At 43.5% G+C, this 25,737-nt stretch overlaps 1 protein-coding gene across 1 annotated transcript; it reads left to right on the top strand.

The window, feature by feature from the left end:
- LOC141912207 (uncharacterized) lies at positions 1-24,370 on the top strand. The gene is made up of 15 exons (XM_074803426.1): positions 1-109; positions 9,640-9,835; positions 12,554-12,752; positions 13,730-13,883; positions 14,736-14,898; positions 15,575-15,776; positions 16,566-16,711; positions 16,819-16,866; positions 18,521-18,720; positions 19,222-19,340; positions 19,716-19,846; positions 20,238-20,313; positions 20,394-20,477; positions 20,743-20,887; positions 21,803-24,370. The coding sequence occupies exons 2-15, from the start codon at positions 9,706-9,708 to the stop codon at positions 24,368-24,370; spliced, it is 4,365 nt and encodes a 1,454-aa protein (XP_074659527.1). The 5' UTR covers positions 1-109; positions 9,640-9,705.
- Positions 24,371-25,737: the final 1,367 nt, after the last annotated feature.

Genomic DNA, 25,737 nt, shown 5'->3' with positions numbered 1-25,737 from the left:
GTTCAGCAGTAGATCCGGAGCGGTTGTCGGAGTCGGTTCATCATCCAGAACTGGAGCGTCGCAAACTCTGCCCAAATACAACAACAACAACAACAACAACAACAAAACAGTAAGAATTCCTCACTCTTTCTGATTTAAAAAAAATATTCCGACAAGAAAGAAAAGAAGACAATTTTTCGTGCCAGAATTTTAGCATCTTTTTCGAGATTTGAAAATTGTGTTTTTGTTGAATTTCGTAACTTTTATTTTCGATGCCGTTTGTTCGCGAAAGTTTTGTATTTTTTATACGGTCGTCACAATCTATGCCTGGTATGTGCTGCCCCCAGTGGCGGATTTAAGAACCGATAGCTGCTGCTGTCGCTACCGGTTCAGGTGGTTAGAGGGAAAGTTGATATCGGGGTGGTGCACTTAACTCTCTCCCTGGTAGACATACTCCCAATTCTGACCTCCCTGCTTGCCTACCTCTCTCCCCTTAGCCTCTTTAACCTCCAAACAAAACCTCCTGGCACAGATCTGACCTCTACAGTAAACCGTGTACGGTATGGTGAGCACAGACTGGACACCTCCTTTGGCCCCTCTTAGACTTCAATCTACCTCTTTTGACCTCCCTAAAATTCACTAAAACTCTTAGACTTTTTTCCTCTAAACCTCTTTTTCTCCTTCTGCCACCTCTTTCCCTTTACCTCGCTCTCTTCGAGCAACCTCTCATAATCTAACCTCTGAAAACCTACTCATATCCCCTAACCTCCCTGACTTAACCTCTACACCCCTAACCTCTTAAAACCTCATATACCTCTAATCCCTTATACCTCACCTCTTATACCTCATAATCCCCAACCTCCCTGGCTTTACCTCTTAACCCTTTGACCTCCCTCCTCTATTCTACCTCCCTGTCACCTCCCTTTCCACACCTCTGTATATCTCCCCAATAATCTAGATCATTTTAGACGTGATCTCCGTAAACCAGTCGGCCGTGTACGCGTGGAGACACAATGAATCAGCGGTTACCGTGGCAACAGAATTAATGTCATGAATGAACTGTGACTACCTCGTGTACTCACTCGCCGCAGCTGGTGTTACATCGCATAACAATCCGTAAATTCCATCACAGCCTGTGAAATTATGCGTGGTGTTATAGCCCGGTTTAAACCCTGACTCTCGGTCCTTGTATCTCGGTCCTGGTCTCAGTAAATGAGTTAAACTTGGAGCCGGACTGGTCTGGATCCTGTGTTCGGCTCTCAGAGGGTCAAGTCCAGTGTCTGGGGACAGGTCTGGGTTCTGTGAATAACCTGTGCCCTGGTGTGCTCAGGGTGTCCAACATCATCTGTGCCGGCTCCGTGGCCCCAGTTTCACAGTTCTGGACCCAGTTCCACAGTTCAGTACTCAGATCCACATTTATGGACTCAGTTCCACAGTTCTTGAACCAGTTCCACAGTTCAGTACTCAGATCCACATTTATGGACTCAGTTCCACAGTTCTTGAACCAGTTCGACAGTTCAGTACTCAGATCCACATTTATGGACTCAGTTCCACAGTTCTTGAACCAGTTCCACAGTTCAGTACTCAGATCCACATTTATGGACTCAGTTCCACAGTTCTTGAACCAGTTCCACAGTTCAGTACTCAGATCCACAGTTATGGACTCAGTTCGACAGTTCTTGAACCAGTTCCACAGTTTGGACTCAGTTCCACAGTTATGGATACAATTCCGCAGTTCTACTGCCGCCGGTCTTTACTGACTGGTATTACCTTTAACCCGGGGGCTAACTCAATTGAAAATGAATTGAGTTAGCCTCCGGGTTAAAGGTAATACCAGTCCGTAAAACCGCGCCCAGGATCCAGTTCCACAGTTGCTGGGCCCGGTTTTATAGACTGGTATTACCTTTAACTCGGTGGCTAACTCAATTAATAATGAATTCAGTTAGCCTATGGGTTAAAGGTAATACCAGTCCCTAAAACCGGGCTTGCAATTAAGACGCCGGAGTCAAAACATCGAAAATGAACTGGTTTGTGTAGAGTGTCAGCAGTGTCCAGTAGTGGTTTGAGATGTTACTCATCATGCTGTATAGTGTACTGTACTGGTGACACTGTCGTCTGCTGCTGCTGCTGCTGTGTGTAATGTAGCATTCTATTGATTTATTCGATGTTGCAGTGAACACGTTGTTACTACTGCTGCTGCTGCCTGGACTGCTCCTCATCGGTTCCTCCTTCTATAGTCTCCTACTCGATAAACGCATCGGTTTTCACGCTGGATTTTAACGCCGCGACCGATCATGGAATTAGAATAAACAGAATGTCGAGTTCAGTATCGACGACGCCGACGCTGTTTGTTATGTGAGTATCTGTCATCAGTGTTACATGATACAGTAGCATCCACACCAGATTCCACAGTTGTGTGGATTTGTCTGTGAACCCAGTTCCCAGTTGTGTGGGTTTAATTTTTCTCTGAACCCAGTTCCACAGTTGTGTGGGTTTAATTTGACTCTAGATCCAGTTCGGCAGTTGTGTGGATTTAATTTGACTGTGGACCCAGTTCCACAGTTCTGTGGGTTTAATTTGACTCTAGACCCAGTTCCACAGTTCTGTGGATTTAATTTGACTGTAAACCCAGTTCCACAGTTGTGTGAATTTAATTTGTCTCCGAACCCAGTTCCACAGTTGTGTGTGTGGGGCGGGGTTTATGACTGAATCCAGTTCCACAGTTATGTGCATTTAATTTGACTGTGGACCCAGTTCCACAGTTGTGTGGGTTTAATTTGACTCTGAATCCAGTTCCACAGTTGTGTGGGTTTAATTTGACTCTGAATCCAGTTCCACAGTTGTGTGGGTTTCATTTGACTCTGAACCCAGTTCCACAGTTGTGTGGGTTTTAGTTGACTCTAAACCACCAATAATTCATTGTATAGGCCTATATCCGATGATTATAGTTAGTATGGGTTGAATGTGAAATGTTATTGCTATATTACACTATCGTATATTCATATCATGAAAGGTTTTATTACGGTTGGAATTATTCTCGTGTTGATCGTAAATTCACCCAGTTTCCAATAAACCGCTGCTCGCGATTATAGTTTGTCCAGTGCAAAGATACTTAAACTACCGTTTAAACATCAGATTCTACTATACCGTGACAGTACTGAGGTCCTAGTGCTGAGGTTCTAGTAATGAGGTCCCAGTTATGAGGTCCCAGTAATGAGGTCCCAGTTATGAGGTCCCAGTACTGAGGTCCTAGTATACCGGGTTCCCAGTGGTTAGTTTCTTTGTAAAATGCAACTTTAACAGTCAAAATAGTTCATTTCTGGTAAATTCCAGGCTTAGGTTATAGGTATGAGATTTACCCTTTAGGTAACTATTAAGCCTTAACTTTGATACCCAGTCTATAAAACCTTGCCTAGGTTGAAGATCTATCTAGGGATAACATTGATACTCTGTCTTTAAAACCAGGCCCAGGTAATGCATTTATCCCTAGGGATGGCTTTGATACCCGGTCTATAAAACCAGGTCCAGGTTAAGGATTTACCCCTAGGGATAACTTTGATACCCAGTCTATAAAACCAGGCCCGGGTAATGCATTTATCCCTAGGGATAACTTTGATACCCGGTCCATAAAACCAGGCCCAGGTTAAGGATTTGTCCCTTGGGATAACTTTGATATCAAGTTTATAAACCCAGGCTCAGGCTAAGGATTTATTCCTAGGGATGGCTTTGATACCCGGTCTATAAAACCAGGCCCGGGTTAAGGATTTGTCCCTTGGGATAACTTTGATATCAAGTTTATAAACCCAGGCTCAGGCTAAGGATTTATCCCTAGGGATGGCTTTGATACCCGGTCTATAAAACCAGGCCCAGGTAATGCATTTATCCCTAGGGATAACTTTGATATCAAGTTTATAAACCCAGGCTCAGGCTAAGGATTTATCCCTAGGGATGGCTTTGATACCCAGTCTATAAAACCAGGCCCAGGTAATGCATTTATCCCTAGGGATAACTTTGATATCAAGTTTATAAACCCAGGCTCAGGCTAAGGATTTATCCCTAGGGATGGCTTTGATACCCAGTCTATAAAACCAGGCCCGGGTAATGCATTTATCCCTTGGCATAACTTTGAACACGGTCTATTAAACCCCGCCCAGGTTGAAGATCTATCCCTAGGGATAACGTTGATACTCTGTGTTTAAAACCAGACCCCGGGGATAACTTTGATAAGTTAACAATAATATGGATATTCTCAGTGTATGAATGAACTGTGTGTTCTGCAGTTTCTTTTTTTGTATTCCGAATGTTGTTCGTTTAGATTTGATCGTCGTAAAATCCCCGAATTTCCCGTGTAATCTCGGTCTATTCTTATCACCATGGTTACGCACGCTAATGGCGGGAACTAATGGCCTCGTTGTTGCGGTCGTGAAGACATTTATCAGATTAGACGGCAACCAGAATCGCGGATCAGTCCGTCTGAATCCGATCAGTCCGTCTGAATTTGAGCCTCGTCTGCCCGAAATCTGAGACCCGTCTGCCCGAATGTGAGATCTGTCTGCCGAAATCTGAGACCCGTCTGCCCGAATCTGAGACCAGTCTGCCCAAATCTGAGATCTGTCTGCCTGAACTTGCGATCCGTCTGTGCCTCCCACCTACCTTCCCCCCTTGACATTGTCTAGGAACTGCTCCTAGCCCCCTCACCCCTAGAGGCCGACTAGCATAGCTCTAATAATGCCGATCTAATTCTAACAACTTAAGACTACTTTTAGACTTGAGTCTTGACTACTGGGGTCGGTTTCATAGTCATGGCTTAGACTTAAGACTAGTCTGAGACCAACTTATCTAACAACCTAAGATGAGTCTTAAGATCAAAGACCACTTTTGGTCTTAAGTCTCGACTATGGAACCGGCCCGTGGTTTAAACTGGACACTGTCTAGATGCCTGACCCCTCTCAGCCCCATTGCCCTGTGCTCAACTCCGTTCTCGTCGATCGTCGCCGTTATTTTTCTGTTGTGATTTTACTGTAATCAAGCATCGGTACTTGTAGGTCAAAACGTAGAGCGAAAATTTACGATAATTTACTGGGGTGTAATTATAGAAACCGACGAACGCACGTGAGAGGCACACGCGCCGTACGAGGCACACGTCGCTGAAAACCGGGCCTGATCAATTATTTTGTATATATATAAATGTTGATGATAATTGCTGAAATTATTTTCGATTGCCCGGTTAATTATTTGTATACAGTCAATTATTTACTGAATTATTTTGTGCAGTACCGACTACTATGTTTAAGGTCGCCTGTAAGTTTTAGTCATTTATCAGTTTTAGTCCTTGTGTCAGTTTTAGTCCATGTGTCAGTTTTAGTCCATGTGTCAGTTTTAGTCCATGTGTCAGTTTTAGTCCATGTGTCAGTTTTAGTCATTGTGTCAGTTTTAGTCCATGTATCAGTTTTAGTCCATGTGTCAGTTTTAGTCCATGTGTCAGTTTTAGTCCTTGTGTCAGTTTTAGTCCATGTGTCAGTTTTAGTCATTGTGTCAGTTTTAGTCCATGTGTCAGTTTTAGTCCATGTGTCAGTTTTAGTCCATGTGTCAGTTTTAGTCCATGTGTCAGTTTTAGTCCATGTGTCAGTTTTAGTCCATGTGTCAGTTTTAGTCCATGTGTCAGTTTTAGTCCATGTGTCAGTTTTAGTCATTGTGTCAGTTTTAGTCCATGTATCAGTTTTAGTCCATGTGTCAGTTTTAGTCCATGTGTCAGTTTTAGTCCATGTGTCAGTTTTAGTCCATGTGTCAGTTTTAGTCCATGTGTCAGTTTTAGTCCATGTGTCAGTTTTAGTCCATGTGTCAGTTTTAGTCCATGTGTCAGTTTTAGTCCATGTGTCAGTTTTAGTCATTGTGTCAGTTTTAGTCCATGTATCAGTTTTAGTCCATGTGTCAGTTTTAGTCCATGTGTCAGTTTTAGTCCATGTGTCAGTTTTAGTCCATGTGTCAGTTTTAGTCCATGTGTCAGTTTTAGTCCATGTGTCAGTTTTAGTCTTGTTTTCAGTTTTAGTCCATGTTTTCAGTTTTAGTCCATGTTTTCAGTTTTAGTCCATGTGTCAGTTTTAGTCCATGTGTCAGTTTTAGTCCATGTGTCAGTTTTAGTCCATGTGTCAGTTTTAGTCTTGTTTTCAGTTTTAGTCCATGTTTTCAGTTTTAGTCCTGTTATCAGTTTTAGTCCTGTTATCAGTTTTAGTCCATGTGTCAGTTTTAGTCCTGTTATCAGTTTTAGTCCATGTGTCAGTCAGTGGTCAGTCCGTCTGTTCGATGTTATAAACAGTAGTGTTATTATTCTATGAAGGCGTCTGTGGCAGGTGACTAACACGCGCTGAGCCGTTCTCAAGGTTATCGCCGATCAATAACGCCGTAGTCGTCGGTGTCTTCACGCGGCGGCACGCCAGTCCGTTTAACGATTAACTACTAAACCGGACTTATTTATGGATCAGTTCACACTAAACGATGGACTAATGGCTTTGCGGCGTTGACGTCATTTATCGCGTTAAATGTTCCGATAATGAGGCTGACTTTTTCCTCCGCAATCGATAAGACTTTAGTCTCGATCAAACTTTATTTATTTCAGACTTAAGACGTAATTTTACTGAATTTTTGAAGTCATCGCGAATTAAAAGGTTGTTGAGATTGAGTAACCTCTTGAGTCCATGGTGAAACTAATCATAATTTTAATTAATCCTTGAAGTCATCGAGAATGAGAAGGTCATCATTAGTAACAAATCATAATTTTACTGAATCGTTGAAGTCATCGAGAATGAGAAGGTCGTCATTAGTAACAAATCATAATTTTACTGAATCGTTGAAGTCATCGAGAATGAGAAGGTCGTCATTAGTAACTAATCATAATTTTACTGAATCGTTGAAGTCATCGAGAATGAGAAGGTCGTCATTTGTAACTAATCATAATTTTACTGAATCGTTGAAGTCATCGAGAATGGGGTCGTCATTAGTTACTAATCATAATTTTACTGAATCCTTGAAGTCATCGAGAATGAGAAGGTCGTCATTAGTAACTAATCATAATTTTACTGAATCTTTAAATTCATCGAGAATGAGAAGGTCGTCATTAGTAACTAATCATAATTTTACTGAATCTTTAAATTCATCGAGAATGAGAAGGTTGTCATCAGTAACTAATCATAATTTTAATGAATCCTTGAAGTCATCGAGAATGAGAAGGTCGTCATTAGTAACTAATCATAATTTTACTGAATCGTTGAAATCATCAAGAATGAGAAGGTTGTCATCAGTAACTAATCATAATTTTAATGAATCCTTGAAGTCATCGAGAATGAGAAGGTCGTCATTAGTAACTAATCATAATTTTACTGAATCGTTGAAATCATCAAGAATGAGAAGGTTGTCATCAGTAACTAATCATAATTTTAATGAATCCTTGAAGTCATCGAGAATGAGAAGGTCGTCATTAGTAACTAATCATAATTTTACTGAATCTTTGAAGACATTGAGAATGAGATCAGTATAAATGATTTTACCGAATCTCAAGGAGTCATTGACAAAGAGAGAAGGTTTTCACATTCACAGATGTTTATCCCCCACTATTGTAGATTAACCTGTCTATCGTCTATTTTTAGATCGGTCTTGGGACACAATTAGCTATTTAGCCACACTCGTGCTCGGTACTCGCGGTGCTGGACGCTGAAGGGTTAACGTTATTATGTCATGTGACGTTTGAATAATGAGAACTAATATAATTATAGGTTCTTGTTGTTACATAGTTTGAGAGAGTGAGAGTGAGAGAGAGGAGAGAACAGTGAGAGAGAGGAGAGAACAGTGAGAGAGTGTACGTACATCTTCATTCATGGATCTAGTGACACTATATTGGATTCTACTGTTCAATTGAGTGCTTAATTCTGGATCCAGTTCCACAATGGTCACTGGACTCACAGTTGGGTGGTACGAATTCGACTCTGGATCCATTTCCACAGTTGTGTGGATTTAATGTGAACCCAGTCCCAGTCGTATGGGTTTAATTTTGCTCTGAATCCAGTTCCACAGTTGTGTGGGTTTAATTTGACTCTGAACCCAGTTCCAAAGTTGTGTGGGTTTAATTTGATGCTGAATCCAGTTCCGCAGTTGTGTGGGTTTAATTGGACTCTGGATCCAGTTCTACAGTTGTGAGGGTTTAATTTGACTGTGAATCCAGTTCAACAGTGGTCACTGGACTCCGTCCCAAAGTTGGGTGGGACGAATTTGACTCAGACTCCAGTTCCACAGTTGTGTGGGTTTAATTTGACTCTGAACCCAGTGCCACAGTTGTGTGGGTTTAATTTGGCTGTGGATCCAGTTCCACATTTTAGTTCCCTCTGTGTTATTAGGAGATATTCGCATGTGAATTTTTAACCGTTTAAAAGATTCTTGTTTTTGGAATAATTCAGTGAAGCTCATTGCCAGGACAGTATACAGGGAATACCGGCTCGACGCCGCATGATGGAATCAGCAGGAATGTACCCAACGGTGTCAAACGTGAGGGGATAATTGATCGGTGGATTGTTTCCGGCCATCAAGGGATTTTTAATTCCGCGTCTAGACGTGCGACGCGGTTTAACCGATGATTATGACGTATATCGAATTCTCGCGACCGTTCGAGTGCGAAAACTCATCAGCGACATCGAGACTTTCAGAACTTCCGAATCTCTTAGGATTATTAGAAAAATGATTAGTTTTTTCTTCGGAATGGATTATAATGATGGGTACACGCGGGTCGCGTTTGCGGCAAAATAGAATTATGATTACTTAATTCTTATTCCCTGATTCAATCATCTTAATTAGTTTCGCGAAACATGGCCCGAGGGTTCGGTTAATTGATATCTATCTATAAAACCCAGCCCCGGGGCCACTGAATGAATGTATCAAAGATGTTAGGATCGAAGGGCCCCTTTTTACTCTAAGCCGGTTTTAACTTTACCGAGCTGGGCACGCCGCCTGGTGTTTTAGTACCGGCGAAACAAAGCTACCTAAATGGGGCAGACGGAGTCTATCTACCATCAGGTAAATGTTGTTAGTAGATATGAAAGGGTTAATCGGGTTTGTAGCTCGTGAGTTCTTCTTTTAACTGTCCTGGAATGGTTAAGTGATGACTTAGATTTGATACCAGTCTAAACTTATTTTAGTTCTATAGCCAATCTAACAACTTAAGACCAGTCTAAGCTCATTTTGGTTCTATAGCCAATCTAACAACTTAAGACCAGTCTAAGCTCTTTTTAGTTTTATAGCCAATCTAACAACTTAAGACCAGTCTAAGCTCATTTAAGTTCTATAACTGATCTAACAGCCAAAGACCAGTCTAAGCTCATTTAGGTTCTATAATCAATCTACCAACTTAAGTCTAGTCTAAGCTCCTTCTAGTTTCATAGCCTATCTAACAACTTAAGACCAGTCTAAGCTCATTTTGGTTTTATAGGCAATCTAACAACTTAAGACCAGTCTAACAACTTAAGACCAGTTTAAGCTCTTTTTAGTTTTATAGCCAATCTAACAACTTAAGACTGGTCTCAAGATTGAGGACGAACTGTTGTCTGAAGTCACGACTATGAACCGGGCCGCCGTAGAGATTTAATAATCGATGAAACGTTTGTTTTTTTTTTTTAGGTGAAACCTGCTACAGCGAGTTCACGCGTTGATGGTACGGGAACTACCGGAGCAGCTGGAGAGTGCATGCAGTACGACCGGTATGAAGACGATATGGACGACGCCGCCAGGGAAGCCGGATTCATTCGCGGCGGTAAAGAACGCTCGACTTTACCGGTAGTTCGAACGACGTCGAGAACCAACGAGAAACCGCTCGGTAAGTAACGCCAGCTATCCCACCAGATGGCGCGACAATCGCGACGAGTCAAAATTAGGTCATTGTTTGAACTGAATTTTTAGGCTCCGGAATCCACACATTATTATAGGACCCGTCACCAAACGCTCATCAAATTCATTATTTTTGCTCAGTGATTGGTGGAGTTTTCAAAAAATTATTCTATTTCTAACAAATGTAGAAGAAATTGAGCGTAACTTGAACACTACTAGCGACACCTGGTGGATCCTCACTTGCCACAAGATATGGAATCCTCTATTGCCACGGTAGTTGATGTCCTACTGCTCATTAATGACACCTGGGGGATCCATTTCGGCAGTATTTGATGTCCTTCTGCACACTAGCGACACCTGGTTGATCCTCACTTGCCACAAGTGGAATCCTCTATTGTCGCAGTAGTTGATATCCTACTGCTCACTAGTGACACCTGGTGGATCCTTACTTGCCACAAGTGGAATCCTCTATTGTCGCAGTAGTTGATATCCTACTGCTCACTAGTGACACCTGGTGGATCCTTACTTGCCACAAGTGGAATCCTCTATTGTCGCAGTAGTTGATATCCTACTGCTCACTAGTGACACCTGGTGGATCCTCACTTGCCACAAGTGGAATCCTCTATTGCTGCAGTATTTGATGTCCTACTGCTCATTAGCGACACCTGGCGGATCCTCACCTGCCACATATTGAATACTCTATTACCGCAGCAGTGACAGAGGTTCCCCGTGAGACTGAGCTCATGTCAGTCCTATTATTGAATTAAGTCTAACGGTTCAACTCCGGTGCGAGATAGATGGTGAAATAGTCTGGGTTAGAATAGATGTGCGTTATAACTACCGGCATATTCCATTTCATTCGTCGTTATTGAACTATCAGAGAAATGATATTGATATATCAATATAAGATATCGATACTTGATGTATCAATTACACGATATTGATATCTGATATATCGATATAAAATGATAAGTTTGGCAAGGTTACGATTGCGTCCAGTGGGTTGTTGCTAAAGCATGTTACAGCCTGATAGTAGGCACATTATGATGTAGTATACCACTCTATAGTACCAATACTATCATACATGGTATGATGATTGTACCATTCCACCAGACGCGGTGCACCCTGTGAAGTTGTGGTATAGTGTGCCACTGTATTGTGGTATTGCTACCGGATGAGAGCCTCAGACACACTGTTGTATGTGCTGTGTCATTGCACTGTTTTAAGAGTCTAGTATGTATCAGTATCAGTATCAGATGTATCACTATCCAGTATCAGATATATCAGTATGCTATATATCAGTATCCAGTATGAGTATCAGATATATCAGTATGCGATGTATCAGTATCCAGTATGAGTATCAGATATATCAGTATGCGATGTATCAGTATGCGATGTATCAGTATGCGATGTATCAGTATGCGATGTATCAGTATGCGATGTATCAGTATGCGATGTATCAGTATCCAGTATGAGTATCAGATATATCAGTATGCGATGTATCAGTATGCGATGTATCAGTATGCGATGTATCAGTATGCGATGTATCAGTATGCGATGTATCAGTATCCAGTATGAGTATCAGAGATATCAGTATGCGATATATCAGTATGCGATGTATCAGTATGCGATGTATCAGTATGCGATGTATCAGTATGCGATGTATCAGTATCCAGTATGAGTATCTGTGGATGTTTGATAATTTGCATGGATCGATGTCTGATATGAGAGAGTGAGTGTGAGACTGTGTTTAAACTCATCAATCACTGTATGAACGATTTCTCTCTCAAGTCAATCGTGTTAGACACTGTGAGTGTCTGCTGAGAGAGAGAGTGTGAGAGAGAGAGAGTGAGAGAGAGAGAGGGCTTGCTCTCACTCTCTCTCTCACTCTCTCACTCGGTCGTTGATATTGTCGTCGTTGTCGTGTAGAGCAGAGTATCACTAGTCTGAGTTCTGTCTGTCTGTCTGTCTGTCTGTCTGTCCGCGTAATACGTTCGTACCTGCAATTTAACGTGTACGCTGTCTCAGCCATCGCATCTGTCTGTCTACATGACAGCTACGGCATTTTGTCTGCTGGATTTAAGCTAGTGCACCTGTCTATACGCAGCTACTGGATTTCAGCCTGTTTGTGACTGCACATGCAGCTAGCGGATAATAGCCTGCTAGTGACTGCACCTGTCTCTATGCAGCTACCGGATGATAGCCTGCTTGTACATGTACACTGAAACTACACCTGTCTAGATCTACGCAGCTACTGGACTAAAGCCTGTTTAATTCAGCTACTGCACCTGTGTGTGTGTGTCTACTGCCTACATGCGCTCGTATACGGAGACTGCACCTGTTCATTCAGCTACTGAATTTTAACCTAGGAGAATGCAGCTGTCTAGACTCAGCTACCGGATTTAAACCACATGTGCTCGTATACGGAAACTGCATCTGTTCAGTCAGCTACCGGAATTCTATTTAGAGAGCGCTGCGGTCCGAATCCGGCTACCGAAATCAAGCTGAATCAGAAGGTGTGGATCCCGAGTCAGGGGCAATGATACCCGGCTTCATAACGTGACTGGTCCACGCTGATAACAATCTCAGTATTTGGAGTTAACAAACAGTTAACCGGCAGTTGACGCTTTCGCGAAATTTCGGCTAAACTTCATCGGAGAAACCGAAATAACGTTTGCGATAATTGTTTCGTTTATTTTCTCTAAAGGGGTCGTGTTTCTGATATTTCGAGATGAAACGAAACGCGCGATACTGCCGAACGAGATCACGCACATCGACACGGTGAAGGCGTTGTTCGTGCGTTCGTTCTCGAGGAAACTGACGTTGCAGTATTTCGATTCTCCGCGCGTTAAGATCTACGTTCTGGACGAACGACGCAACGTTTACTACGAACTGGAACACGTCAGGTACGTAGAGAACGCTGCTCGGTATTCTGAGCGTCACAATTCGTGTTTAATTTTAGATGTGATACTTAACCCTTTCAGTGCGTCTACACCGCAGTGCGGTGTATAAATCGGTGAAGGATTTTGCTAGTCCACCGCACTGCGGTGTATTGATTTAATTAGTAATTACTTATTATCGTGAAATGTTTAATTTAGACGCCTTGAAATATAATTATTATTGACAATAAATGATATATAGATTAATTATATATAATTATTAAGCATCAATCAATGTAACTTAACCCTTTCAGTGCATCTACACCGCAGTGCGGTGCATTAATCAGTGACGGATTTTTGCTAGTACACCGCACTGCAGTGTATTGATGTAATTAGTTATCTCTCTTGAAAAATGGCAGCATCTGTCAAACATAGTGAAATACTAGTAACTAACGATACACCGCACTGCGGTGTAGACGCACTATAGTGGTATTCCCGTTATTCAACACACTAGGTTGGAATTTCTTAAAATTTTCAAATTATCTCCAGCGCTATAGGGTATTAATTAGTCAGCTCTGAAAGGGTTAAATGTGATAGAATCATGTTTTACAGGGTCCCTACGATTCCTTGATTCCTTAAAAACTTCTTTCAAAGGTGTTTGAAATTACTTTAATTTTAGCCAAATGCCCAAAACATGTATAGAAACATTTATTATTATTCCTATACATGTTTCTGTCACATGTACATGTTCATTTACATGTTTCTATCATATCTACATGTTTCTACTATCGCATTGAGATATTGAATTGGGAGCATTTAAATTTGTGGAAAACATTTACAACTTTACAAGAAACGTGTGCGCAACTTCATGTGATTGAAACATGAAGGCAATGTGTACATTTTCGTATAAATGTGTTAGAAACATGTACATGTTATGGTTAACATGTACATGTTATGGATAACATGTACATGTGACGGAGAGTGATATCGATGGTTTATTACAGAGATATACAAGACCGTTCAGTATTAAAGATACAAGAATTGGATCAATTCGGCAATCCGTTAACGAACAGCTGTCAGAGTTTAAATCAACCACCATCCAAGTCGTCGAGCTATACCTCCAGTCTAGCTAGTCCACAGCAGGTTTATATGCATGAGGTTAGTTAGAAACTTCACCAATAGGGGGAAGAGCTATCAGCGATGGCAGACCGGAGGGGAAGTGCAGGGTGTGCATCCCTGAAGAGTCAAGTTGCCCTGAAATTCTGAGGGAAAATGAAAATTATCAACCGATGCATACAAAGTTTCAATTCATATAAACACGTTCTCTTTAATTTCATAAAATAAGGTAATATGTTTTCCGATGATCAGGTGCGCTTTCAATGAGGGATATGCCCTATTTCGGGAATGCACCCCTCCCTGAATCAGATACTCGATCTGCTCCTGAATTATATTGCGAAATACGTTTATACCTAGGTATTTAAGGTACAGGTTTAAACACCGTTTAGAATGTCTCAACGGTTGGACTCTTTGATCTATAAGGTTGCTAAATCATTCATATTGGTCTCAAAATGTTTGCTTCCTCTATTCCTCCGGTCTATACCATCTTTGGAGATCTTCAGGAGGCAGCTTAAACATTTCCTCTTTAATGAGGCTTTTATGTTAAGCGCTCTGAGCGGGTTTTCATGAGCTGGATTAGCGCTATTTAAGACATTTATTATTATTATCATTATTATTATTATTATTATTATTATTATTATTATTATTATTATTATAATTATTATTATTTTATTATTATTATTATTATTATTATTATTATTATTATTCAACATCTATTTCTAGAAATATGATTAAGGTTTTTCATGAGCTAAATTAGCGCTATTTAAGACTTATTATTATTATTATTATCATTATTATTTTATTATTATTATTATTATTAACATTATTATTGTTATTCTGTATTCCGCCATTCATTGCTACGTATTCTGTTAAAATTCCGTTGTTTATTTTCAGCCTCGAAGTCCACATTCACCTCAGCACTACCCTCCACACTATCAGAATGGACATTCTCCGCTACCGCAACATCGACCGAGTCCTTGCGGCTCCCCCTATAGACAACAACCGTCATCATTACCGCAGTCACCTCAACGATCCGGTTCCCGGTCTTCCTCGAGAGGTACGTAATTCATCAGTGTCTCCCCCTATACTGACTTATATCATCGTACAAGTCCAGTGGGTCCTTAAACGGGAGTTAAGTCTTGTAACATAGTCCCTACGACTCTTTGATTCCTAAAAAACTTCTAAATGGAAAATGCTTTGAAAGGTGTTCGAGTGTTTGCCCGAAAATCCTTTAAATTTGAAATAAAACTCTTAAAAGGGAATTAAAAGTATTTGTCTAGTTTTTAGTTGTACAGTAAACTTTGCCTAAATGGATACAGTTGGGATTTTTTAGGGAGGGTGCTAAATTAGGAATAGGAATTAAGTTTAGGTAATGTAAAGGATAAGAATTTGTTCACGAAACCACCGAATTAATGATTTTACCGAGATAAACTGTACCGATTGATGGAGAAGTCTCCAGTAATTGGGATATGAAAGTGGTCCGGAAGCTTCCTCAAAATTTGAAGGGGATGTAACTCCCCCTAGTGGTCATTAAAATTAATTGAATTGTATGCTCCCACGTACGAAGTTCATGCCTCATGTTTGTGGAACCCTTAAACATTTCTATCGGCCCTAGTGTTCCCCTTGTAGTTATTGGTGGTGCCCCTAGATTTTCTTTGCCCTTAGACTATCTCTGCCCCTGGTGGCCCTTACTGGTACTATTATGCATGAATATTTTTGTTTATTTTATCTAGAACGTGTAAACAGCGGCGGGGTTCTGATGAACCATCGTCACTCGGTGCCATGCGTTCCTAATACGGCAGGGGGCAGCACCGGTTCGTTACACGAACACCTAATACCGCACAGTAACAGTTATCACTCGCAGATAATAGCAGACAATCAACAGAACAGCGGCGCAAACTCAGGCAGCTCAACTCCGCGAAACGGACAGTCTACGTGAGTATTCATCCTTCAATCCGCTGAGCTCCATCAATCAGGGCAGGCTACCTTCAATCCGCTGAGCTCCATCAATCAGGCAGGCTACCTTCAATCCGCTGAGCTCCATCAATCAGGGCTGGCTGAGTGCCACTCAGGGCAGGCTACCTTCAAACCGCTGAGTGCCACTCAGGGCAGGCTAGCTTCAATCCGCTGAGCTCCATCAATCAGGGCGGCCTACCTTCAATCCACTGAGTGCCACTCAGGGCAGGCTACCTTCAATCCGCTGAGCTCCATCAATCAGGGCAGGCTACCTTCAAACCGCTGAGTGCCACTCAGGGCAGGCTACCTTCAAACCGCTGAGTGCCACTCAGGGCAGGCTACCTTCAATCCGCTGAGCTCCATCAATCAGGGCAGGTTACCTTCAATCCACTGAGCTCCATCAATCAGGGCAGGCTACCTTCAATCCGCTGAGTGCCACTCAGGGCAGGCTACCTTTAATTCCGCTGAGTGCCACTCAGGGCAGGCTACCTTTAATTCCGCTGAGTGCCACTCAGGGCAGGCTACCTTCAAACCGCTGAGTGCCACTCAGGGTATTATTAGCAGTTTACCATCAACCCAATCAGCTTCAATTGGTGTATCATGAACTGTGCATTGATGAGAGACTGGTGAAAGACTGATAGCTTTAAACCATCTGTCGGGATCTTAGGCTTTGATAAGCACTTGTGCGTGCTACTACTAGGGATAAAGTCTAATAGGTTTGATAAACGGTAGCGCCGTTAAGATGATATGTTCAATCGTATGTTTCAGGGATAGAATGGCTAAAATGGAAGCACAATTAGCGTCGCTGACCGCGTGGGTTCAACAATCAGTGGTGATACAGGATTCGGACAGAGCTAGTACCGTTAGTCGTAATAGTATTATATCCGACTCATCGTCGATACAAACAACCGGCAGTAAGTACCTCTCCCAACCTCTCCCAACCTCTCTCTCTCTCTATCTATACCTCTCTCTCTGTCTTACATTGAGAGGTGATTATTTGATATATTTGTTGTGTTTACAGTTGACCGTAAGGAGAGACAATGTCTTCCTCCCGCCTCGTTAAAACCAGGTATTATCATCTAACAACATGTACATGTCTAAAACATCTACATGTTACAGGCACATGTACATGTTTTACTGAAACATTTACATGTTTTCCCAGCGAAACTTCTTACGAAAAGAGTCACACGAACGTGTGTAAAGCTTCACACAGTACATGTTACGTTACTAAGCTACATGTGTATGCACATGTTACATGTCATGTGCCTCATGTGACATGCACATGTTAAAGTTTCTAAGCTTCATGTCACCTGTAATGGTACATGTACATGTTAGATATACATGCACATGTCGATATATTTACATGTTACAGGCTGTTATTATTATTTACGTACAGTTCGGCTTCAGGAGCTCGGTTCCACGGTTGTGGATGAATAATTCCGCAGCTGTGGAAACTGGGTTCATTTTGGCAGTGTTTTAGACATGTGTGTGATTGTCTGTATTGGGCATAATTTACCGCGAGGTGATAGAAATAACTCACTCACTCTCTCTGTCTCTCTCTCTAACCCCCTACCTGCATCAGTATCATAGCGTAGGGGATCTCAGCATGTTAGCCGGCTAAACTTTGAAATTCTGTAAACAAAGGGGAACTGGCAATCAATGATTCCACTTATGGCAAGTGAGGATCCCATAAGGATCCAATTCAAATCGAATGAAATTTTCTCTTAAATGAATCAATTATGGCCCTGTGATAATGTATGGATTCTGCAGCCTAGGAATTCAGTTCAAAGGTTTTTCATCAATTATGACTGAGTGCTTACGACGCCATCTGGTGGGATAGCTGGTGTGCGGTTCCCTATTTGTAAATTTTGTTCTTGTATTTCGGTAGTTCAGATCGGACTCCGCTGCTGCGGGGGTATAAGATATCGAGCTTGGGTATTGAACCTCTTCAGTTGAGTAGCTGCTAGGCTTGGCCCTGATCCCCTTTCTGTTCAGGCCCCGCCTGGCCCCCTTTCTCTAACTAAAGGTGTTGGGATCGGTTTTAGAGGACTAATGTTTAAACATTGTTTGTGACTGTATGCAATGTGTGGTGAGTGGATTTTGCTTTGAATGTTTTCGAGTGACTGCTTCTCGATATAGTCTGCTATTGCATATCGGTTAGAACGCCATCTATCGGAGAAAAACTGTAATAATAACCGTCTGCTGATGAACACCACCTAGCGGTTAGATTTGTAACTAAAGATCCGTAGTATTCCACTGAGTGAAACTGTAATTTGACTAGTTACATTTCTCTCATCGTTGAATTCACATTGTTAATGGGGTCAGGTTTAGGGGTGATGGTTATTAGCCTAAGTTACAGTCAATTCTATCCCACTGATTCAGCGCCCAGCTTTGAGATGAATCCAAAGGCATTCTGGCAGTGCCCCCTTTAGACACTTCGTCCAGAATTTCGTATTTTTGCCCATTTCAACAAAATTGGGCACTTGTTTTACAGAAACGTTGTAAGACCCCACGATCCGCCCCTAGCTTCACTATTGTCTAAGGTTGATTTTGGGGGGTCCTGTTCCACAATGACCCAGTTATCGGTACACACTACATCTACTGTCGTGGATATCAAGACTGACTCACTGTGGAACTGGGTCAACAATTTCCACCCTCGTCTGCGGAACTGATCCACAGTTCCATTCCACAATCCTGACGGAGCGTGTTGTCGATTATTGTAGGTTTATCCGACGTGTCGTCGTCGACTCCGACTCAAACTCCGACTCCGACGATATTGAACTCCGACGCGCAGAAGTCGTTGCAGTCGTTGCGTTCGAAAGCTCGCGAGCTGAGCTCCGAGGTGAAACAGCTTCGACGAGAGCAGCTGGCAGCTTCGGAAACTATGAGAGACATGATTTACGAGACCGGCAAAGAGTTACAGGTAATCAATAACCTCCCTCGCTATAACCTCCTTTTAAACTCTACCTCCCTCATTAACCTCCTAATTCTGCCCCAAAGCTTTTACTACCTCTAATCTTATCCCTGCTCAAACCTCTCTAAATTCTTTCTTGCTCCTCGGTTCACACTCCTCCCTCCCTCCCTCCTTCACAACTTGTCCCTCCTCTCCTCTCACCTCCTCCTCTCCCCAAACTCTTCTTTGCGCCTCCCTCTTCTCTCCTCTCCCCAAACTCTCTCTGCCTTCACTGCTCCGGCCTCAAATATCACTTACCTCCTTACCTAACCTCCTTGCCTCCCTCCTAAACTCATTTGCCTCCCAAATCATCCCTCAAACCTCTTACTGCTTCTCTTAACCTAATCACTGCTCAAACCTCACTCAATTCCCGGTGAATTCTCTGTCCACACTCCTCCCCAAACCTCTCCTTCTTCACAACCTTTCATCTCGCTCCAGTCTCAAATAGTATTTGTTTTTGTTTGTTTGTAGAGAATTATAGGAGCCGTTCCCGGTGCTAATGATCAACCAGTGCGAGCTCAGAGACAAACACTGAATACTAGTATAACACTGTATCAGTCAGATTCACAGCGCGTCAGTCATCAACTCAGGTAAATATCACTCCCCTCATCCCCTCCCCCAACACTCCCCCTCCCCGTCCGGGCTCACAGTGCGAGCTCAGAGACAAACACTGAATACTAGTATAACACTGTATCAGTCAGATTCACAGCGCGTCAGTCATCAACTCAGGTAAATATCACTCCCCTCATCCCCTCCCCCAACACTCCCCCTCCCCCATCCGGGCTCACAGTGCGAGCTCAGAGACAAACACTGAATACTAGTATAACACTGTATCAGTCAGATTCACAGCGCGTCAGTCATCAACTCAGGTAAATATCACTCCCCCTCACCCCTTCCCCAACTCCCTACAAACCCCCCAGGACTTTATTTTTATAGTTTTAATGAATGAATTGTTTTATTTTTAGTGATTTAGAGTCGGCTGTCGAAGATTTAAGGAATGGCGTCGTCAGTAAGAGATGTCGCGTGATTCCAAATGATATCGAAGCTTTAGCTTTATCTCTCAGTCAAGTCAGTCGATCATTAGCTGAATTAAAAGGTGGGTAAAGGTATACAATGGTAAACGAGAAGCATGGCAGAGTCTAACGATGTCATCAGGTTCAAATCCCTGCTGAGGGAGGATGTGTCTACTAGGACAGGGGTTTGTACTGTGACAGTCTCACGATGTCATCAGGTTCAAATCTCTGCTGAGGGAGGATGTGACTACTAGGACAGGGGTTTGTACTGTGACAGAGTCTCATGATGATGTCATCAGGTTCAAATCCCTGCTGATGGAGGATGTGACTACTAGGACAGGGGTTTGTACTGTGACAGAGTCTCATGATGCTATCAGTTTCAAATCCCTGCTAAGGAACACAGTAATCCATTAACTGTCCAGTCAAATTTAAATCCAGATATTTTCAAGATATTCTATGTGTGTATTTTGACAGGAACTTTCCCTAAACTGATGGATGAGATGAAATCGGTGATGGCCGGAGAGATGGAAATAGTAGTCAGGGAGGAAACGTAAGTTCTTATCGCTATTTTCCGTACTGGTTGTCGTAGCGATATGTATCTATCTATAATCATTGTTGGTTTTGTTGCAGGTTTCTGCGCGAAGAACCGGAACATATTGATAACTGTTTGCGTCGATGTAAGAAACTCACAGGAACGCTTTATACTCTAAAAAGGTAACAAAAGTTTGTGCTTTCAAATCCGTATAGATTACTGGGGGTCGAATTGACGACGTCTGCTTAAGAAGTTGTGAAAAATAATGAAAATCTGTGAAAAATCATGAAATTGTGTGAAAATTATGAGAAAAAAGTGTCAGTCATTAGTTTGTAATCTATGACCAGTCGGCTGAGGAACTGGGTCCAGATCATCGCGCATTGCTGCTGCTTTCGTCATTCGATACTCACTCACCAGGGCTGGTTAACGTCTGTCGTTCGTTTTCAGATTGTCGACCGTGCAAGAAAATCAGGTTCCGAATCCTCCGAATTTTCACACGAACGCATCGCCGAAACAGGAGGATAAAAACGCGATATTAGCGAATATACAAGCGATGGTTCCCGACCACGACGCTCGGATGCAGAGTGTCGAGGTGAGCCACCATTTAATCGGAGCCCTCCTTTTTACTGTCACTTTCTAAATAGGACTGAATTTTACGATGAATTTGTTTTAATGGATTAGTCAGTAGATTGAAAGCAATTGAAAAGATTGGGATTGTAAGTTGAAAAATCTAGGGATGATTTTATTGAACATGAAACATTGAGCTAAAAATTCGATGCAAGTTATTCGAAGGTGCCAGGTAAAGCTGTTCTATAAAAACCAGTCCCTGCAAGGTTCAAGTTAAAACTGGTCTATAAAACCAGCCCCTGCAGGGTTCAAGTTAATACTGGTCTATAAAACCAGCCCCTGCAGGGTTCAAGTTAAAGCTGTTCTATAAAAACCAGTCCCTGCAAGGTTCAAGTTAAAACTGGTCTATAAAACCAGTCCCTGCAAGGTTCAAGTTGAAACTGGTCTATAAAACCAGCCCCTGCAGGGTTCACATTAGAACTGGTCTACAAAACAAGCCCCTGCAGGGTTCACATTAGAACTGGTCTATAAAACCAGTCCCTGCAGGGTTCAAGTTAAAACTGGTCTATAAAACCAGTCCCTGCAGGGTTCACATTAGAACTGGTCTATAAAACCAGCCCCTGCAGGCTTCAAGTTAAAACTGGTCTATAAAACCAGCCCCTGCAGGGTTCACATTAGAACTGGTCTATAAAACCAGCCCCTGCAGGGTTCATATTAGAACTGGTCTATAAAACCAGTCCCTGCAGGCTTCAAGTTAAAACTGGTCTATAAAACCAGCCCCTGCAGGGTTCATATTAGAACTGGTCTATAAATCTATCCCATACACTTTCAAGTTAAAAGTGACCTTTGAAACCAGCCCATACAGGTTAAAGTTAATTAAACTGCTCTACTTGTAGAATATTGTTCTTCCGAATATTATCTTTCAATTCTCTCTCCGCAGGCGGCTGAATCGTCTCGTGAACGCATGAAAAAAATCCAGTGTTCTCAAGAAGCGTTAAAATTCGAGAAATCGCTTGAGATCGCCAGCAAAAACCTGCGCGAAACGAAACCCGGCGAAAAATTATCGACGACGACAACGCCACCTAGCGGGCAGAGTCCGACGACGAACGGCGGTGGCGGGCGCACGCCGACTTCGAGTAACGGTACGGCGTCGCGTAGTCCCGGCGGTGCTAGTAGCAGCGGTAGTAGTTCGGCGCGAACGCCGACCGGATCGTCGGGAAAAAAGTCGGACGGCTCGTCGTCGACGGACGGTAAATCCGGCGCGAAGGAAAAAGCGGCGAAAGAAAAAGGCGCGAAATTGAAAGAAAAAGAACTGGAGAAAATGCGTCAGCAAAAAGAGAAAGAACGAATTCTACGGGAGCGCGAGAAAATGAAAGAGAGAGAGAAAGAACGCGCGAGACAAGAGAAAGAAAAAGAGAAACGGGAGAAAGAGAAGAACAAAGAGCGCACGACGTCGCGGTTCGGATTTTTGGCCGGGAAGTCGAAGAAGTCGGATAAGACATCTGCAGCGGCGGCGGCGGAATCATCGAAAACGGCAGACGTTCAGCAGCAGCAGCAGACGGAGAAAAAAGGACAGAAAACGCCCCCTAGGAAGGACAGTAAAGACGTCAAAGCAGACGTGAAATTCATCGTCGAGAATAATTCGAATTCGTCTGCGATGATCGTTAAAAAAGCGTCTGCTCATTCCGTCGCCGCGACGACCGCGCAGCTGCAGCAGACGCCGATCGGTATAAACGAAATACCGGTACGCGATTCCGATTTCCCTCAACGCGAATCGATGACGACCTTGACGATTCAACCGGCGCCCGTCGAATACATCACCGTTCCGTCGTCGACGTCGCCGTTACGCAATCCGCCGGCGGTCGTCATGTCGTCGTTCTCGCCGCCGCCCGCGTCCTCCGGTTTCGACGGTTATTACGGTCGGTCGATATCGTCGCCGGCAGGTGGCGCCACCGATCCGTTATACGCTCAAACGAATCTGTATCCGACACGAGCGGAATCGATTTACGCGAACGTTCAACGCTCGTTGGTTAAAACGACGGGTGGCTCCGAGTCGTTGTACGCGTCTCCGCTGCTGCTTAAATCGCAGATTCTCCTCGAACGTTCCAAGTCGGAGCCAGCCTCGCCGTACACGCTCAGACAGCGCCCTCTATCGATGGCCGAAACGACGAATAATTCGATTCCACGCAACGCGGTCCTCGCGTCGGCTTCGTTCCACGACGATCTACGCAAAGAGGCGGAGCCGTCCGTGAACGTGGCAACGGCGCCGTCTAGCGGGTTATCGGCGCACTACGCGATGCCCGGTTTGATGTCGAATTCGTACCACGGCGGGCAGACGATCGCGCCGACGACAACCGGCGGCGCCACCATGTCGCAATCGTTCCACGAGGAAAACCCGGCGGCGAAGGTCATTACGGTCGCCGCGGGCGTGCAACAATCGGGCGGAAAGAGCGTTAGTTTCGATCCGTGGGTTCATATGACCGAACTACCGCACCCGCATCCGAAATTACGCAGCTTCCCGCCGGTACCGGCCGAGACTATACCCGGTTATAACAAACCGCTGCCTCAACTGCCACCTGGTGTCGATATGAGTAAACACGGCGAGCAGACGCCACCTCAGAAGAAGACGCCGCCTCCACCCCCGCCACGGCGCAGTAGCAGGTGTTTTTCGGTGATTCCCGGGCAGGGTTTCGCTGTCACGTCTGACGGCGATTACGAGAACATCGAAAATATTCGCTGCTCGCAATCGGAGAATTTACAATCGCATTCACCGACCTCCCAGCAACCTCCCAGAGGTCGCGGTGGTATGTCTGAGGCCCTTCCGCCTTTACCGACCTCGCAACAGCCTCCGAGAGGTCGCGGAGGTATGTCTGAGGCCCTACCACCTCCGCCTACCTCTCAGCAACCACCCAGAGGTCGTGGAGGTATGTCTGAGGCATTGCCGCCTCCACCAACCTCTCAGCAACCTCCCAGAGGTCGTGGAGGCTTGACAGAAGCGTTGCCATCTCCACCGACCTCGCAACAGCCTCCCAGAGGTCAGGGAGGTATGTCTGAGGTATTGCCGCCGCCTCCAGCGTCGCAGCAACCTCCTCGAGGTCGAGGAGGTATATCAGAAGCGTTGCCGGTGCCGCCCGGTCAGCAGAGGTCGCCGCGAGGCGGAGGGATGTCGCGGTTCGAGAAAGATCTAATGGCCGGCGTTTACTCGAACTTGAACCGACCGGATTTACAAGAGCAGAACATCAACTTACGTCAGGTCGTGCGTAGCCCGGAGATCAGAGCACGCGCCGCGTCAACGATCATCACCACGGATACGAAAGAGAAAACATCGTCGAGCGACAGTGAAAGTACGGGTAGTTTAGAGTCGGGTAAATCTCGCTCGTACGGGACGCCTGCGAACCCGGCGTCGACCGGGCCAGCAACCGGGCCGAACGGCAAAAATATCGTTACTCATTCGAAGGTGGTGATTAATCAGAGAGGACGCAGGGAGGAACAGACGGATATTTATTAGAAGAGGAGGGAGGGGGGAGGGGCAATAAGGGGAGGGGTGCCGAGGGGTCGGAGAGGGTTGCTGGATTTGAGTCATTCTAATGAGTTGGATGAGGAGAGGGTTTGCTTGAGATGTAGGGGAGAGTTTTTAGGAGGGCTGTCCTTTGAGTCTGTGCAGGGGAGGGTTCGGGGAGTCTAGGAGAGGAGGGGAGTGTGTGGGGGAGGGTTTGTGTGTAGTACCATTGGGAGGGGGTTGATATTTATATAAACATATGTATATATATATATATATATATATATATACTATTATATTTAATGGATAAATATTATAACTGGTTGAGTGAAGGGAAGAGAGGGGAGAGGAGAGAGGGGAGAGGAGAGGGGGAGGAGAGAGGGTTGTGTGTAAAAGCTGCTGGTTGCAGTAAGAACTGTAAGTGAGAGTAAGCGCAACAGAAATGTTGGTTAGTAGTAGTCAGATGCCGATGCATTTGAATTCTAGTATATGCGCAGGTGCAGTATACAGATGCTGGTTCAGTAGAACTGTCAGTGTAATCGGATGCTGGTGCTGTGAAACTGAGCGTAATCAGATGCTGATGCCGTCTGTGCTGGTGCATAAGTTTGATTGAAGCTGTATATACTAATTGTATGAATGAATGGAGTTTAGTTACGGGGGAGGGATGGTTAATTCTGTCACTGATAGGGGGGCGTCAGTCAATGTCTGATCGCTTGGGGGCGTTAGTGTTGTAGATGTGGGCCTAGTCGGTGTTAAGGGACGCTGTGGTCAGTGGTTTGTGCTTTGCATGCTTTCTGATCTAACATTTTGTGTAACTTAAGGCAGCAATATATAATATAATATAATATATATACTAATATATATTATACTCAGGTGTTGCTATTGTAACAGTTGCACATGAATATGACACTATAATGTACGTTTAAAGACTATGGATGCATTTTGCCTTTAGTAAGAATTTATTTATTGAGAAAACTCGTAGATTTACATTATTTATGTTATTGATTAAATTATTTATACACACACATATATACATATAATTGTGCGCACACGTTCTGAAAATAGGTTGTAATTTGTTTGAATATTTTTTTTGTTACGTTTGAAATTAAACCGCCGGTCTGAAATTATGTTTATTTATTTAAGAATTGCCGGTCCTGCTATAGATAGATAATCAGTTTTCTGAGCTAATCGAATAAACAGTTAATTATCGTTAATTAGTTAAAAACCAATTATTGCATTTATTTAATAGAATATAATTACTTGTACCGTGCTTACTACCTTTACGCCATCTATAGCTTTTTCCATGTACTAGTCATAAAGGCGTATCGATTCAACGAAAAATACGCGCCGGGTTTATAGCTACCGATGCGCCATCT

The sequence above is a fragment of the Tubulanus polymorphus genome, chromosome 10 (genome assembly GCF_964204645.1).
Source record: "Tubulanus polymorphus chromosome 10, tnTubPoly1.2, whole genome shotgun sequence".
Lineage (NCBI taxonomy): Eukaryota > Metazoa > Nemertea > Palaeonemertea > Tubulaniformes > Tubulanidae > Tubulanus > Tubulanus polymorphus.
This window is presented reverse-complemented; position numbering and strand designations above follow the sequence as displayed.

Coding starts and splice junctions, on each gene's coding strand:
- LOC141912207 (XM_074803426.1), top strand. CDS start 9,706: ATGCAGTACGACCGGTATGAAGACGATATGGACGACGCCGCCAGGGAA. Junction 13,884..14,735: donor AGCAGGTTTATATGCATGAG/GTTAGTTAGAAA, acceptor GTTTATTTTCAG/CCTCGAAGTCCACATTCACC. Junction 18,721..19,221: donor AGACCGGCAAAGAGTTACAG/GTAATCAATAAC, acceptor GTTTGTTTGTAG/AGAATTATAGGAGCCGTTCC.